Raw genomic sequence first — 15,053 nt, forward strand, 5'->3', positions numbered from 1 at the left:
TGAGAAGAGGACTCTGGGGATCTGGTTGTAATGGCTGGTAATAACACCTGCCCTTTATGGGATGAGGGGTGAAGTTGTGCAAATTTGCATTGCAGAATAAGGGATGAGATCAGAAAGCCCTTCTTAGATGTGTCAGAGATATGGGAGATGTACTTAGTTTTACAAGAATCAAGAAAAATAGGATTTTTCTGTTAGTCTTGCACTTTTAAAGCTGATGTATCATTACTAGTCTATTTACTGTGGAAGACTTTAGGCTAAATAATCTCACAGAGAACTGCCCTGCAGCCTTCTGGATTAAAATGATAAATGTGTGAAGCATTATATTATTTTGTGCATAAATTTTAGAACAATATTTTCTTTAAAGTTACTCAGTCAATAAGCTTTGACTCTGGTAAAAGTAGCATGACTCCTACAGCCTGTATTTTACCAATCTTCAATGCTTCTCTTTTGCATAAGAGCACCACTGCACTTTGATAACAACACATGACAAAAGATAACAAAATCAAGGGAGTTTGAAAATTCTAGGCAGTCTGTTCTTGTAGCACTGTGATTTTTTCTTGTTCATGCAGAACTGCAGTCAAGTAACAGACAGATCATTTTTTTCAGGATTAAAATAATGTATGTGGAAAATGAAGGAAGAACATTATATACTTCTGTTTAAGTTTTATAGGTGCTATGGTGATAAGATAGTTCCAGAAATTAGTTCATCAGTTCTATCCTTTCTTTTTCTAATGTTCTTTTTTCATCTGATGGCCATTGGAAAGCAAAACTCTCTGTGCTAGTCCATAAGGACAAGGTGGTACGTTGGGAGTGTTGTGTTCCCCAACAGAGATGGGGAACTTCACAGGGATGAGCCAGAGCTTTTTTTTGTTCCTCCAATGCATGTTTAAGTATTTTTCTGGATAATGAGCTAGTACCTTGCATGCATATGATTCTTGTGTGCAAATATACTTGCAAGCTCCAGCTCACATGAAATTCTCATCTGAAATTTGTTGCCTGTTTCATGGAGCTTAGGGCAAGTTCTGTTCACCTGTGGGGTTTTTTCTCAGTATTGAGGTCTGAGTAGTGTTCCTTGCTTTGGCTAAATGAAATACATTTTAGAAGGCAGCTGCCTATTGCCAAGAAGAGCCCTAACGCAAGAATATTTCCATCTGGGATGACTAACATGTGCCCAATGTACGTCCAGTCTCACATCCCACTCTGCAAACAAGATCCACTGATGAATTAATTATCTTCTTGCTTCAAAGGGCAGTCAAAAGATGAAAGTAAAAAACTGGACAGATTTCAAAAAATGACATTATATGAAAAATAGGTCATTCAGCCAGATTGCAAATCATAGATTTTCAAAAATGTGGAATGTCAGGCAGTCCTATTTGAAAAAATATGGCTTCTCTTGCTTGTTGCATATTTTGCTAGTGATGGAAAGAACATATTCATAAAGGAAAGACAGTGTTTTAACTCCTATTTAGGATAATGCCAACAGTATTCAACTTGTTTGGTCCAGGCTTATGCCAATATGAATACAATGCATTTGTCCTTGTTCAGTTTGTAGTTCTTTTGTAATAGTAGCAGCAAAGTTATTTTGAACAGTTGTAAATATAAAACTTATACAGTGGTTTCTGGTATGTCATAGTTGCAAATATGGAGTCTGCTTTTTGTGAAGACACTTCATTTTCTTGAAAGTGTCATATCCATGGCTGATGATATAAAGCCCCATATAACAACCCACTGGCTTCTCATATATCACTGACTCAGTCCATAAAATATATAATTGTGATGCTAATTAAATTGTGATTTTAAAGCTGTGTCTTTAACAAAGGGATTGTTTGTACCTACCCAGAGTTAAAACCAGAGCTATCAGTCTAATTCAGTATAGCTGTCAATCCTAAAAACAATACACAGAAGCTGCAACTCCTTAGCTTCAGAGGCACAGGTCTGAGGAGGTGTAAATCCTCCACTGAAGAAGAATGCACAACATGCTGCCTGCTGTTTAATGTATTAGCAGATCAGAGACCATGACTACATAAATCCCCCCAAAAATCAGCTATTTAGTAATCTATTTGAGCAGTACCAGTGCTAACTTCCTAAAACTGGCAATCCAAAAAAGGCAATACAGTATTCATCTCAAGAATTAAAACCCTAAGCCAATGTCACGTGTAGTCCTCTCAGATGCAATTATTTATTCTAGTATTCTAGTTTGTCTTGAATGTGCCTGGTATGTTTTCATATGCTGTAAAAATAAATACAGTGGTTTAAAGCCCTGGAAAGTCCAAGTAGGTATTAAATAGTCCAGCACTGCAGAAATGCAGGGTCTGATTTTCTGAGATCATCTGTGCTCTCTGTGAATATCTGATCCAGTTCAGCACATCTGGGCATTTCTTCTTCAGCTGCCAGGGAGCTGGCCATGTATTCACAGAGCTTTCCTCTGTACCACCTATTGCAAGTGGTTGTGGTGTCCAAGGCAAAGACCAGGCATAGAGCAGGCTCATTGGAGCTAGTGGTTGGATAACATTTGAAAATTAGTATTTACACCCAGATGAAAAAAACCCCAGGTTTGTAGGGAGAGGTCATTCTCTTATTAGGGCAATTTCTATAGTTGGGAAAAACAGACAAGCTTTTAGACAGACAAGACCACTTCTGGTCTGGAACAGAAGCAGAAGTGTTCAAGCTAAGACCAAAATGAAAACAATTGCTCTACTTTTACTTTGTCAAGCACTGTTCAGACTGATTGGCCACCTCCTAGATCCTGGAGAGTCATCAAGCTCTGAGTTATGAAGAAAACATTTTTGATCCAGTTATCTCAGTCCATATTAATCCGACATACGGCTCCACCAGCTTCAGCAGACAAACATCATTATCCAAGCATTTAATGATCATTTCCATTGAGGATTTGTTTATTTATAGAAGGCAGGGTGGCCTTAGTGGGCAAGACTGTAGGCTGAAACTCTGAAGCCCACTCTGTGTTCCCTAAGCTGCGTGATCTGCAGTGAGTGGGTCTGTCTGTCAGCTTCTGTGTGGTAAATAGACATACCAAAACTGGCCTCCTTGCAAAGTCCTTTTATATCTACAAAGGAGAAGTGTTGCATGGCAGTTATACACTTCTTCATTACTAGCTCTTTTTCATGTGGTTCCTTTAATAGACATTTGAGTTCTGATAGTGTTACACCCTGTTCTCTTCTGAACAGGGTGTAACACTACTGCTGGTGCTGGTAGCATCTCTGTTTGCCAAATGTGACTAGAAGACTCCTACTACTGTGATGTGAGCAGCTAGAAAGCTGTTTCTCTAAGCTTCCTAATATTAGATATGCTCTGAAAAGGGAAAGACTATGTATGTTTAGGAAATACTTAAGTTTCTTCATCTGGAAAATTATTGGAATCTTAGCAGGCACATGTGGAAATGAATAACCATGTAGATGTTCACAGATTCTCCAGTAAATGTACAGTAAATGCTATCTTTGCCACCTTTAAATAAAACACAGGAAAATGAATGCTGAAGAATTTCCCATTATTCTTAATGTATGTATGTGCAGTCAAATGCACAAATGCATGACCATACTTAACAAAAGCAAATGTATGTACTGTGAAGTGTATGCATCCTCACACATGTACATACACTGTGTATGTACATGTGTGAGGATGCATACATTGGTAGTAATAGTGTGATATATATATATATATATATATTTATATATATATAAAATGTCAAATAAACATTGAGGTTGCAAAGCCAAGCAACATTGGGTAGTCCAGAATGCAGATTTCTTGGGCATTCTTGATTAGCCCTATTCAATATGTAGGATGATACAATTTTAATTGCATGATAACATTTGGGGGCTTTTTTCCTTAGCAGATTCTTGCCTCAGCCAATCAGTAAGGGAACAGTTTTTTAACATTTCTGCATTTTATCTTATTCCGTTGAGTGCTCTGGCCTCAGATCTCACATTAGTGCACATGATCAAAGTATTACACTGAAAGACAGAAAAAACATTAATCCACTTTCAAGGTTTAGTTTTGCTATTGCTTCCTCAACAGCATCATAATATGCCACAAATCCTGATGAACATGTCTCTGCAAAACATCTACGCAGGGTGAGAATTCTATTTATTTTTTTTTTACAATATTATTGCCATCTTGCATAAGCACTTAAGCACAGGGGAAGAAAGGACAAAAATGTCAGAATGACAACTTTCAGTGGAAGCTGGAAAAGGGAGCTGTGGCAGCCTTTGCATGTGTAGAATTTCCCTAAGACTTTCTCCACTCAAAGCACGGTGCCAGTTGACTTCAGCTTTCAGCACTTCTGCATTTCAGACCCCAGGTGTCTCTTGCTGAGCACCCAGAAAATGAAGCCAACCACTCAAGAGGGAGGAAATTCCAGAATTATGTCATCATGCCTACATGTGGGGAGGGGAAAGGAGCTAATCGTGCCCAGACAATCCAAATTCTGGCATTTGCTAAGATTTTAGCATTTGACTCACAACCCTATCATTCTTTTAGCTGAGTTTCTCTGTGTATGTGTATACATTTCTCTGTAAATAAATAAGGACATCTAAACTGTGTCTAATCTCTAAAAACTCTTGCACTGCTTTCTCAGTAAAACTATTTTGATATTTCTGCCCTTGGAAAAAGGCATGATGTGTTTTAATAACCTTTACTTGCTTCCATTTATCCCTACACTGCACTAGAAGCAGGAAAGGACTATAGACAAACAAATAATTCAATGCCCAAAATCAGAGGGATCAAGGACTTCTAGAAACAGGGATAACTTTGCTTCACTTTAACCTGAAAACCTGATACTAAATCTCAAGTTCTAAATTGCTGTATGATCCCTATCCATTACCAAATTGCAAGCGAAGCATTAAAAAGCATTGCAGGAAGCCTTAAAAATTCCAACTATTTCGGTTGAATATTGCTGTAGTTTTTGTTTGCTGCCTGAAAATTTTCTCAAACCCTTCACCTTCTGAAACTTCCCTGCACAAGCTGGCAGGTTAGAAACAGGATAAAAATGGAAGCAAAAATCCATATTTAAACAGCTACTTCCAAAAGTTGGTGCTTTAGGGAATGAAAACCTTTAATGCAAGACTCACAAAACTTTTGTAGGAGCTGGTTTTATTAGTATCTACCATAATTCTGTCTGTGTGTATATATCTGTACAGCATCGTGATCCTATCTGTGTGTGCATGGCTCTTGAGGTTGGCAGAGTATTCACTCCCTGCTGCACCAGGCACTCACACTTCTCTCCTGTTCTTTGAAACTGGGAGTGCCTTTTTCCATGCATCCCCATCTCCCCTAGCACCACAGACCAATGGCAGAAGGAACTTTTTTACCCCTCCTGTGTGCGTACAGCTGGAGAGCTCTTCTCACCAGCTCTCTGCTGACTGTGCTGGATGTTATCTGTCTTTCAGCCAGTGGACAGAGCAATGTATTTACCCTGCCAAACTGAACCGCCCTGGCTTGCTCTCTAAAAGTTCGTCCTTAGTCCTTCTGTGTAGGATACCTAGGGAAAAGTAGGCACCAAAGGGAGGCATTGTGAGTACCCTACCCTTTTTTCCACCTCAGGTTCCATGGTCTGACAAATCCCTGATAAGGGAATGGCATTCATTAGTAGTGCTTTAAATTCTGGAAATGCCTCCTTATCCATGCTGGATTCCTCCTCCCTTTCCAGCTTGGGAAGCACATGGTTATCCCTCCTCCCTGGTAGCTGGGGAGATGAGCTTTCCCTTTCTTCCCACTGCAGTCACTAGCAGTAAGGGGAGTGATAGCAGATTTTATGCCAAGATTTCCTCATTTTACCAATAGGGAAAAGCACATCTGTCCATGCTGAGACACCTCCTTACAGTATGTGCCTGAGACATGATCTCCAGCCAAGAGACTGCAGAATCACAGAGTCACAGAATATTCTGAGTCTGGAAGGGACCCACAAAGATCATTGAGTCCAACTCTTAAGTTAATGGCCCATATGGCAGCTAGCAACATGTCCCCTCTGGGCTTCTGGGAGAAGTCCTAGGGCAGGCAGTGTGGTGGGAATCGTAGGGTGCCTATTACGTTATTGAAAACAAAATACAGCTGCATGTTCCTGTTGGTTGAATGCAACCTGTCAGCACCAGCATCTCACAAGAAGCCAGGACTCATTACAGCCAGCCTTCACAGCAGAAGGTGCCAGTAACCAACTAGCTGGAGAAGCATGATATGTTTTCCTCATTAACATGGCAGGTTAGAGCAGGAAGTGTGCCTAGAGAAACACCATGACATGAGGAACTGTATGGTGACAGCAGGATGCTCAGAAAGCCCCAGAGAAACTGCAGTGTTCTCCTGATGGCTGAATGCCCCAGGGCCAGGACAACATGTGGTCTCTTGTGCCCTGGACCAATACAGGGCACCAGTGATGCTGGCTATGCCTTGGTGGTATGTCAAGCTCCAAAATAACTGCAAAATAATTCCTCCATAGCCCGTGGATTTACTCATCCTAATTGTTAAATACTTTTAAGAATAGCTCTATTTTCATTCCTCATAGTTCGCAAAATCTAGAAAGCTGTGTGTCTTTGTCCTCTCAAAAGTGTGAGTGGGTTGGGTGCCAGCCCTGAGCACAGGAAAAATGGATCACATTGCTGTAACAAGCTGGTAACAAGTAATGAGGGCTAGATAGACTCTGAGCCATTTTGGTGCATCACTGTCTTTTCAGCTCTGCTTGTATTATGTTCTGGTCTGGACAATCAGAACCCTTGTAACTTCAGAGAAACATCAAGGAATGAATGGTTTACCCTCCTGAATAAAATGAGAACATGTGAGTGTGGGGAGAGAGGGGGAGGGAGTCATGCATTTGCATAGGTCAGGAAAGGTCATTAAAACATCTGGCAGTAGTAACTGACATGTGTCAAATTTTAGTGTTCATTAAATTTGTATTAATGCAAGAATGGTTCCTAAGCTCCAAATGCCACTTTTGGTTGCTATATTCCCCCAGCTGATGGTGATGACTTTTCAGAACTGTGCCATGCTTGTTTCCTTGCTAGTGGCATCTGACCTGAGGTCAGTTTTCTGTTTAACCTATTCCTGTAGGTCAAAAGACAAATTAATCTGGTGAGAATTGAATTGGAAATGAGGTATCTGGATAGCAGGTGTCCCAGCTGTGGAATAGCTGCCAGGCTGAAAGGTATTTGTATCTGTCCTCATGCCATCCAAGAAGTCATATCCGAGGTCAGGGAGATATTCAGTTGATATTTGAGAGGGGAAGTTATGGGGAGCAGAAGTGACAGGTGCCCTGTGTGAGCAGATTATCTTGCAGTCAGGGGGGAAATGTCTAAGAGCGTCACTCTGAGCATAAATGTACATGTTCCATGTATTGGGCACTTTGCCTTACCATTTTATAATTGTAAAAAAGTCAGACAATTTCCAGGCCCCTTAAGGAGGAGAATCTAACAAATCTTTTTCTTCCTTTTTTTTTTTCTTTTTTTTAGAGGATGAAGATGATGAAGAAATGGTGGAGCCAAAAACACAGGATGACTTAGAGACAGAAAATCAAGACCAGAAGCAGGAAGTGAAAGAAGGTACTTTAAAAAATGAAAAGGATGATGTTAGATGTTTAAAGGATAGGATTCTGCCAGTAGCTACTCTCATAAGTAGTTTTCACTATTGAGAACACTGAAATTGAAACAGTCACCAGTTTTAATGATTCAAAACCATATGAATGGCATAAAAGCAGAAAATTGTATCCCAGAGACCCAGCTGTTAGGCCTGAGAAGATTGTGAAAAGCATGAGGCTTGAGCTGTTTAGCAGAATGTCCTGCACGTCCTTATAATTTGAAAATGAAGTAGGGATTCTTGGATCCCAGTACTGGTACTAATTTGTCCTCTGGCTCCAGTACCCTGCTTACGTGAAAGATTTGAAATGGGAATGCATTCCAGCAGCTCTATAAAGTTTGTTGGTCTTCAGAGACACTTGGAGCCCATAACTGCCTGCCTGCTTCAGAGGAACAAAGTTAAACCTAGTGGTAGTCAGGAATCTTCCAGCAGAAAATGATTTCACTTGAAAAATGTCTTCTGTCAAAATCAAAACATTTGGTGGGAACTGCCTCAAGGAACTTAAAAAGTCCCTCTGAAGCCAGACTGGCCCAGCCCTTCTGTCCATTACTCTGTATTGAGGTGTTCTGCACCGTTACAAGAGACAAAAATTCAGGTTACTACTTGCTTCTGGTGCAGACAAGGGACACTTGTTTAAGTCATGCATGTCAGCACTGACGTGGAAGATATGCTTGGTGCCTCTTTTCCTTTCCTTGGACCTGTCCTAGCTTTCAAATTAAAAGAAGGATGTGAAATTTGGTCTTCCTTGTCTAGAAATTTACTAGGGTATTGGCTATGCTACTGTGTCTATGCCTTCCACAGTCAATGCTCGCTCCTGTGTTGAGTAGGGGAAAAGAACTGAAATAGCAGCAGCTGTAGGGTGGAAGAAAATGGGTTTCTTCTCCAGCATTTCTTACTTTTGTATTGACAGGACTGCTCAAAATTCTGTTTAGCTTCTTGAAAGGTAGTTTACTTCTTCGGGTAGGGCCCAAGTTGTTTCTTGCTATGGTGATCATTACCAGGATAATTCTGTGACCTTGGTTTTTCCCAAGATAATCTCACTAGGGGAAAAAATATGGAGCCATTTTACATGGAAGCCCATGAAATCTTCAACTGGGAATACAGTAGCCAATGCTTATTTCTCATCCAGGGAGACTGGTATCTTTTCATCAGTATCCAAAAAAGATTAATCTGGTACACTAGTGCCCACATTTACTATCCTCACCCACTGAAGTACCAGCCGTACTATTTTGATTATAAATTGATTTTTCTTCCCTCTTTAGAGCATCACAGAAATCACTGCTGCAATAAATCCTGTAGTGTTCATTGCTTGTTTAGGTCCTTGTGGAAATGTGGAGAGATAGAAGTCCTCCTGCTCCTCATCATTCTGCTTCTTCCACTGGCCCCAGCCACTGATGCCATGGGCAGAGGGGACCAGTGCAGATAGCAGGAACAGGAGTCAGGCAAGTCTGCAAAGGCAACACTGAGGACATGAGCAAGAAATGTGGCAACGTAGAAAAACATCATTCTTCATGGAAATTACTCTTCTTTTCGAAACTGTGAGGTCAACTTGCATATGGGCTTTTGCACTCACTGGACCTAACACAGTATCTCTTACTGATGGCAGCAGAAAGCCATAAAAACCTCTACTACTGCACATCATGCACTAGCACTGTCCTGGGTTGCTGAATGTCCCTGTAGTATTCAACTTAGAGCTTATCCCCCACCCATTTATTCCCACAGGAAATTGATGCTAATGCTTACACACGGGAAGAAAGCACAAGCTCCTGCAAGAAGAGAAGAAGAAAAAAAATCAAAATAGAACCCTGGACTGATTTATTTTACTTTTTTAATGGGCTTTCAAGTTAGCCTTTTATGTACTTTGCTAGCCAGCCACCACTGCCAACAACTTTTATTTCTTTGCAGTGCTTTAGTCAGAGGGCAGTGCTCCCCTTCCCTACCTAGCAGACCCCCAGGAGCAGTAGATCATCTGGGCTGGTTTAGCACTGGTCTCAGGCACACCAACTGCAGGCTGTAAAAGCAAGGCACAGCTCGTTTCAGCAGAACTGACTTTGTGAGGTGCTACCATCTTACAGGGTTCAAGGAAGAAGAAAACATGCTCATTGCCTGATAGAAAGTGAACTTGACCTGTAGTATGTGTTGTGATAGATAAAATAGTGGTGCGCTGCTGACAGGCATTAAATGCTGTGAATCAGATGAAGCCATCGTCCCTGAACTGACAAGGAATGGAGGCCCATTTTTTAGTGTTTGGTGTCATTCTCTCCCTGCTGGCTTTAGCCCTTTTGCCTACAAAATCCCATTTTCCTCTCTGTTGTAATCACCCTTCTCATGTTCTGAGCAACATTCAGAGTTTGAAGCCATCGTTTGTGTTTCATGGAAGTGATTAAAACCATGTTACAAGTCAAACAGGAGTTTAGAAGAACATTTCCTGTCAGTGCTGCACTCTGTGTGCCTACTCAGAATTAATAGCTTTTCTGCAAATTAGCACATAATGGGTTAAAAGCATGTTTATGTTGGCATTAAGTACTCTGGCTTCTTTTTCTCTGCAAGGCAAGACAATATTTTGCAAACTTTTTAAAGAATCTCTAATAGACATTATAGTGGCGCCATTCACACTGCTATATAGTAGTTAAGGCTGTGTCAGCACTTCCATTATGAATCCTGTTTTTCAGGGATTTATAACCCAGCCGTAAAAATTTGCTCTGGGCTGAAATTTGGTTTCAGCTCAGGGAGCACATTTTTTAACAGATTAAAAAAAATCAGCATGGCCTTTTTTGAGTTATAGGAGTGTTAAGAAAAAATCCATGGGAGAGAGAAGTGCAAGGAGAGAAAGGCAGAGCATTTTTTCATGAATATAACTCAAAAATTGGTCAGGATAAAAAATAAAGTTTGGATGTAGTCTGTTCAGTCTCCCTTTCTCCAAGCCAACAGGACAAGAGTGCTCTATTTTTTAATGGTATTTTAAGAGGAAACGGGATTTTTTTTCTATGTGGTTTATAGGTAGTTCAATTTAATTCTTCAGACATTTATTGCATACTTAATTTCCTCATCTTCCCCCTGCATACCCCAGAGCTGCTCTGTGGGGTTTGGTGGGATTATTCAGCAGCCATGGGTGTTTGTAGGGTCTGACCCTGGTTCTGGACATGTCCCAGCATCACTGTCTGGCATGGCACCTCTTGCAGAACTTCACTGCCATGGAGGTGTGAAGGGCAGAGGAACAGCTCGAGCTCCCCAAAGTGGAGTGGGAGATGAAGAACTGACTCATTGACCACTTAGAGTGTATGAAGCCTTGGGACCACCTTGTGTTCCTTCTGTGGGGCTGCCTGTTGCCACCCATGTCTCTGGTTGCCACCCATGTCTCTGGAAGAACCGAGTGTGGGATACCTGATGCTGAACTGGGTTGGGCTCTGCCTGTTCCCAGCCTCTCCTGAACACATAAACAAGAGACTGGTTCCAGACTGTGGCATCAAGTGGGATGGGGTTTTCCACCACCAGAGAGCTCTGGAGCTTCACCTAAGGCTCCTCTTTGTGTCAGCAGAAACCACAAGAACAACGGGATGGGCTTGGTCTTAAAAGTGGGCCTCAACCTGCATTTATCTGAAGCCATGGGCATATCCACAGAAACTTGCATGCAAGACTGTGATGGGAAAGGCTGGGATCTGCAGCTCCAAAGACCTGTTGTGCCCTGCTCTTGCCCTGGCTCTGTGCATGGGGCTCAGGTGTCTACAGAGCAGGCTGGGCTGGTGGGGATGGTTTCACTCTCAACAGCTCAGGCATCAGTATTGGAAAAGCAAGACACGTTGTGGTGAGGTTTGTCATGGCCAGAAATGCCACGGTTTCACTGCCACCAGCACCACAGTGAGCTCAGGTGTGCCAACCCATCCTTACAGCCAGCTCAGGCATGCTCAGGGATGGTGTCCAGCATGGCCCTTGGAGAAGCACAGGCAGTGGGAACAGCCCTGCCTGGCACAGTATCAAATTTAAGGCTCTGCAACTTGCTACTCCAAAATCAAAAAATCCCTAAATAAAGCTTGAAATCTTCCTTTTTATGTTTAGTGGTTATGCCATGAAGGGGCTTGCCAGCACAAGACATGACATATATCAAGCCATGGTATGGGACACAGCAAAGCAGGATATGGCATTTGTCAAGCCTGACATGAAAGTGCTAAGCACAAGAAAAACAGGAGGATCACAGGATCACAGGCAGGCAAGGACTGAAAGCTGCTGAGAGCCACTTCACACCTTGCAGTTCTCACCCTGTGCCTTTCAGCCATCCTCCATTGTCAGCACATCTAAAGTTTACATGGATTTAAATAGATGCTGAAAGAAATAATACAGCTCTTAAAGGGGTTTTAATAATCTCCTTCTGTCTCTCATTATATCTCTGGGTTGATAACAAGGCTGCTTCCTGCTTCACTGTTTTTATTAGTTTGCCCTTTCTTTCATTCACTTACTCCTTTTGGTCTTTTTCTTTTCGTTTGTTTTTTTTTTTTTTCTTTTTCCTTTAATGGACTTAATTTTCATTTCTCTTGTCAGGTTTTTAGAATTGCTGAGATTCCAGGAGAATCTTTGTTATATTTATTTAAATGTGGGATGGGTTTTTTTGTTTTATTTTTTTAATATTTTTTTAACTCCCTTGAGAGAAGACTCAAATTCTGATACTTGAATATTTCTAAATTTGTTCCTGAACTGTTATCCCAACTATTTATGTTGTATTTACTACAAACATGCTTCTGCTGAATAAGAACAAGTCTGCAGCAATTTTATCTTCGTTCCTAAAATTCAAGAAGATGTTTTAATATGATTTTTTGGTTTGTTCTGTTTTGCCCAAAGAAATTTATGGACAAAGAACCTGATGTGAGATATGGTATTTCTGAGGATTATGTTAAGTCACATGAAATGATAAAATATTCCTATTTTTGTAAATAAGTCTTGAGTAAATTGGTTGTTTCCACATCATGTTCAACTATTGTTTCATATTCTAGACCTTTCTGTTCAAGCACAAGTATATAATATTTTTCATTACAGATACACCTCACAATTTCTTTCCCTGTGGTGCCCTCTGTGCATATATTACTCTGTACGGCAATTTAATTTTAAATGTAAATTCCATTTTGTTTTGTGCAGTATTTTACATTAGCATGGACACAGGGCCTCTTTGGTAGCTGTTGGTGACATCCCAGCCCCAGCCCCTTGCAGAGCAGGCTGCTGCTGGCTGCAGGGTCCCATCCATGTCTCCGTGGGTTCAGGGACAGACGGGACACCCGGGGCTCCTGGCAGGCAGGACTTGGTGGCTGCACCCCAGATCCTCCTGCATGAGCTGTGCAGGGCCACAGATGGGTTCAGCTCCTTCAGGTGGGATCACAGCACAGGCACAGCAGTTCATTAGGAAGCTGTGGTGTCAAAGCAAAAGCAGACTGTGGAGCTTTCTTTGCAGGAGTTTTCATGGCACTACAGGCAATAAGCACGTAGCTTTTAGCAGTGGTAAGCTACACACTGCACTGGGCTTTGTTCAGCACAGAAGGTTAGATGTGGTTGGTTTGGGTTTTATGCCAGGGAGAGCAGATACTTGAAGACAAATGCTGTATTCTTACAGGGAATTTCTGGAGATATTGTCACATCACATAGGTCTCTGTGACAAAACAAAACAAAACACACTTTGATCAACCACTTATGTTTCTCAGTTTTCCTTAAAGAAAGCCTGTGTTTCTTGAAAGCTGAGATCAAAGTCACTGTAAGCTCCCAGATCGGAAGAAAAATTGCAGAAAATTACATAGGTTCTTTTTATTTTATTTGAGGTAATGGACAGACAGGGAGAAGGAACAAGAAGAAAATGGGAATGTCTCTGAAAGATAAATGGTTAGAAAACCTCCATATTTGAAAGAACAAGCCTGTCTCTTTGGGTTTTTTGCTTATACTTCATGTATTTACAGTAGTTATAGCAATGTTTTACACTGGAAAAAGTAATGATAACATTCTTGTAAGAAGAGATTGCCTCAAATAAAACTTCAGAGGCAGCCGAATGAAAGAAGAAAATAAGGCTAAAATATGAAGCTTAATATTGCCAGGGGGCATCTGGTGTGTCAGTCAGATGAATGAGGTAAGCTGATTTATGCCCTAAAAACTTTAGCCAAGGTGTTCCTGATGGTTTAATAGACTGCTGGCCTCCCACAGATCATTGCTAACTGCAAGGGAGATTTTGCTGAGGTAGAACTACAATCGTCTGTTTCTCCACTGCTTCTGAGCGCTCCACAGCTCCCAAGTTGTTTATTTTTTGCCTTTTCCCTTTCTATTAATTTTGGGTTGTATTTTCTTTGCAGTTATAGTCAGCAAATGGCCGAGTAATAAATTTATATTTCCAAGCTGTAGAGAGGATTTGATTTAGCAAATAATTTTTACCATTTGCAGCAGTTTAACAGGAGTTTTCCAGTTGCCTTTGCAGTTGTTTTCCCCCTCTTCATGCCATTTTGCTGCATTGTCATGCTTGTTGTCTTTGATTCTGGGAAAGCAATGCTTTAGTGGTGACGATGGGATATTGCCTCATTACAGCCTTCTTTGCCAGATGAGTTCCCTCAGTGCCAATTACTGTTCAGCAGTGGATGCTGCAATAGGTCAGGCTGTACTTCTTGCTAGTCTTTTCTTTCACATGCATTGCTTCTGTGTAAAGCACTCAGGGGCAAATTGTGCTCCTGCCTTGGTAATTGTCACTCTGCTACACAGGGGGACCATGTGAAGGGATGCAAATATTCTCTGGATGTGTGGAGCTCCACAGGGACCACTAACCTGCTGGTAGGAGGCATAGGGCCAAGGCCATAGGACACCATCAAAGGCTAAACTTTTTAGCTGCTCTGTCTCCTGAGGGCCAAATTGCTCCTCCACCTTTTGCATTTCTCCTGCCCTCTCTGTTTAGTTCAGGTGTTGTGCAGAGATTTTGTCTTTCAGAGCTAACACTTTGACCACTTGAGGCAAATTTTGAGGGAAAGCGGGATGAAAGCAGCCTCTCCCAACCACAGCACCTCTGAGAGCAGGTATGCTGAGAACAGGGGAAGCTGAGTACTGCAGGAGTGATGACCATGTCACTCCTCCTGCCTGCTGCTGTGCTCTTCCACCCGTTCCTGCCCCGAGGGCTGGTGGTGGCATCGTGCCCCATCCAGTTGGGCGCTGGAGTGCATGAATCCAGCGAAGCACAGGAAAATCAGATGGAGAGCAAGGGCCACATCTGCCTGATCACTGAAAGAAGCTGTGTGGCATGGCACAGAAACTAAAAAATCATTTTGAGCTGTAGCTTGAAAGTGTGTCACTCATTGTTTAATTAAACATTGAGATATGTATGACAGGGCTGGGAGTTAAACTTTGCTGTATGGTGGGTGTTCTCTCAATTCCTTTTTTTGGCTGCCAGTGTTTTAACCCAATATAGCCTACGGAGACTGCAAGGTCATTTTCGCAGGTAAACACCTCAAATCTGTAGTTTAAAGCTA

At 41.6% G+C, this 15,053-nt stretch overlaps 1 protein-coding gene across 4 annotated transcripts in view; it reads left to right on the plus strand.

The window, feature by feature from the left end:
* DYNC1I1 (dynein cytoplasmic 1 intermediate chain 1) overlaps positions 1–15,053 on the plus strand; it is a 186,490-nt gene that overhangs the window by 94,703 nt on the left and 76,734 nt on the right. For all 4 annotated transcript variants that reach the window (XM_066553538.1, XM_066553547.1, XM_066553556.1 and 1 more), the window contains exon 7: positions 7,452–7,541. In XM_066553538.1, the coding sequence (XP_066409635.1) occupies positions 7,452–7,541 (90 nt within the window). The remainder of the gene's footprint in view (positions 1–7,451; positions 7,542–15,053) is intronic.

This window comes from Molothrus aeneus, chromosome 1 (assembly GCF_037042795.1).
Source record: "Molothrus aeneus isolate 106 chromosome 1, BPBGC_Maene_1.0, whole genome shotgun sequence".
Taxonomy (NCBI): Eukaryota; Metazoa; Chordata; class Aves; order Passeriformes; family Icteridae; genus Molothrus; species Molothrus aeneus.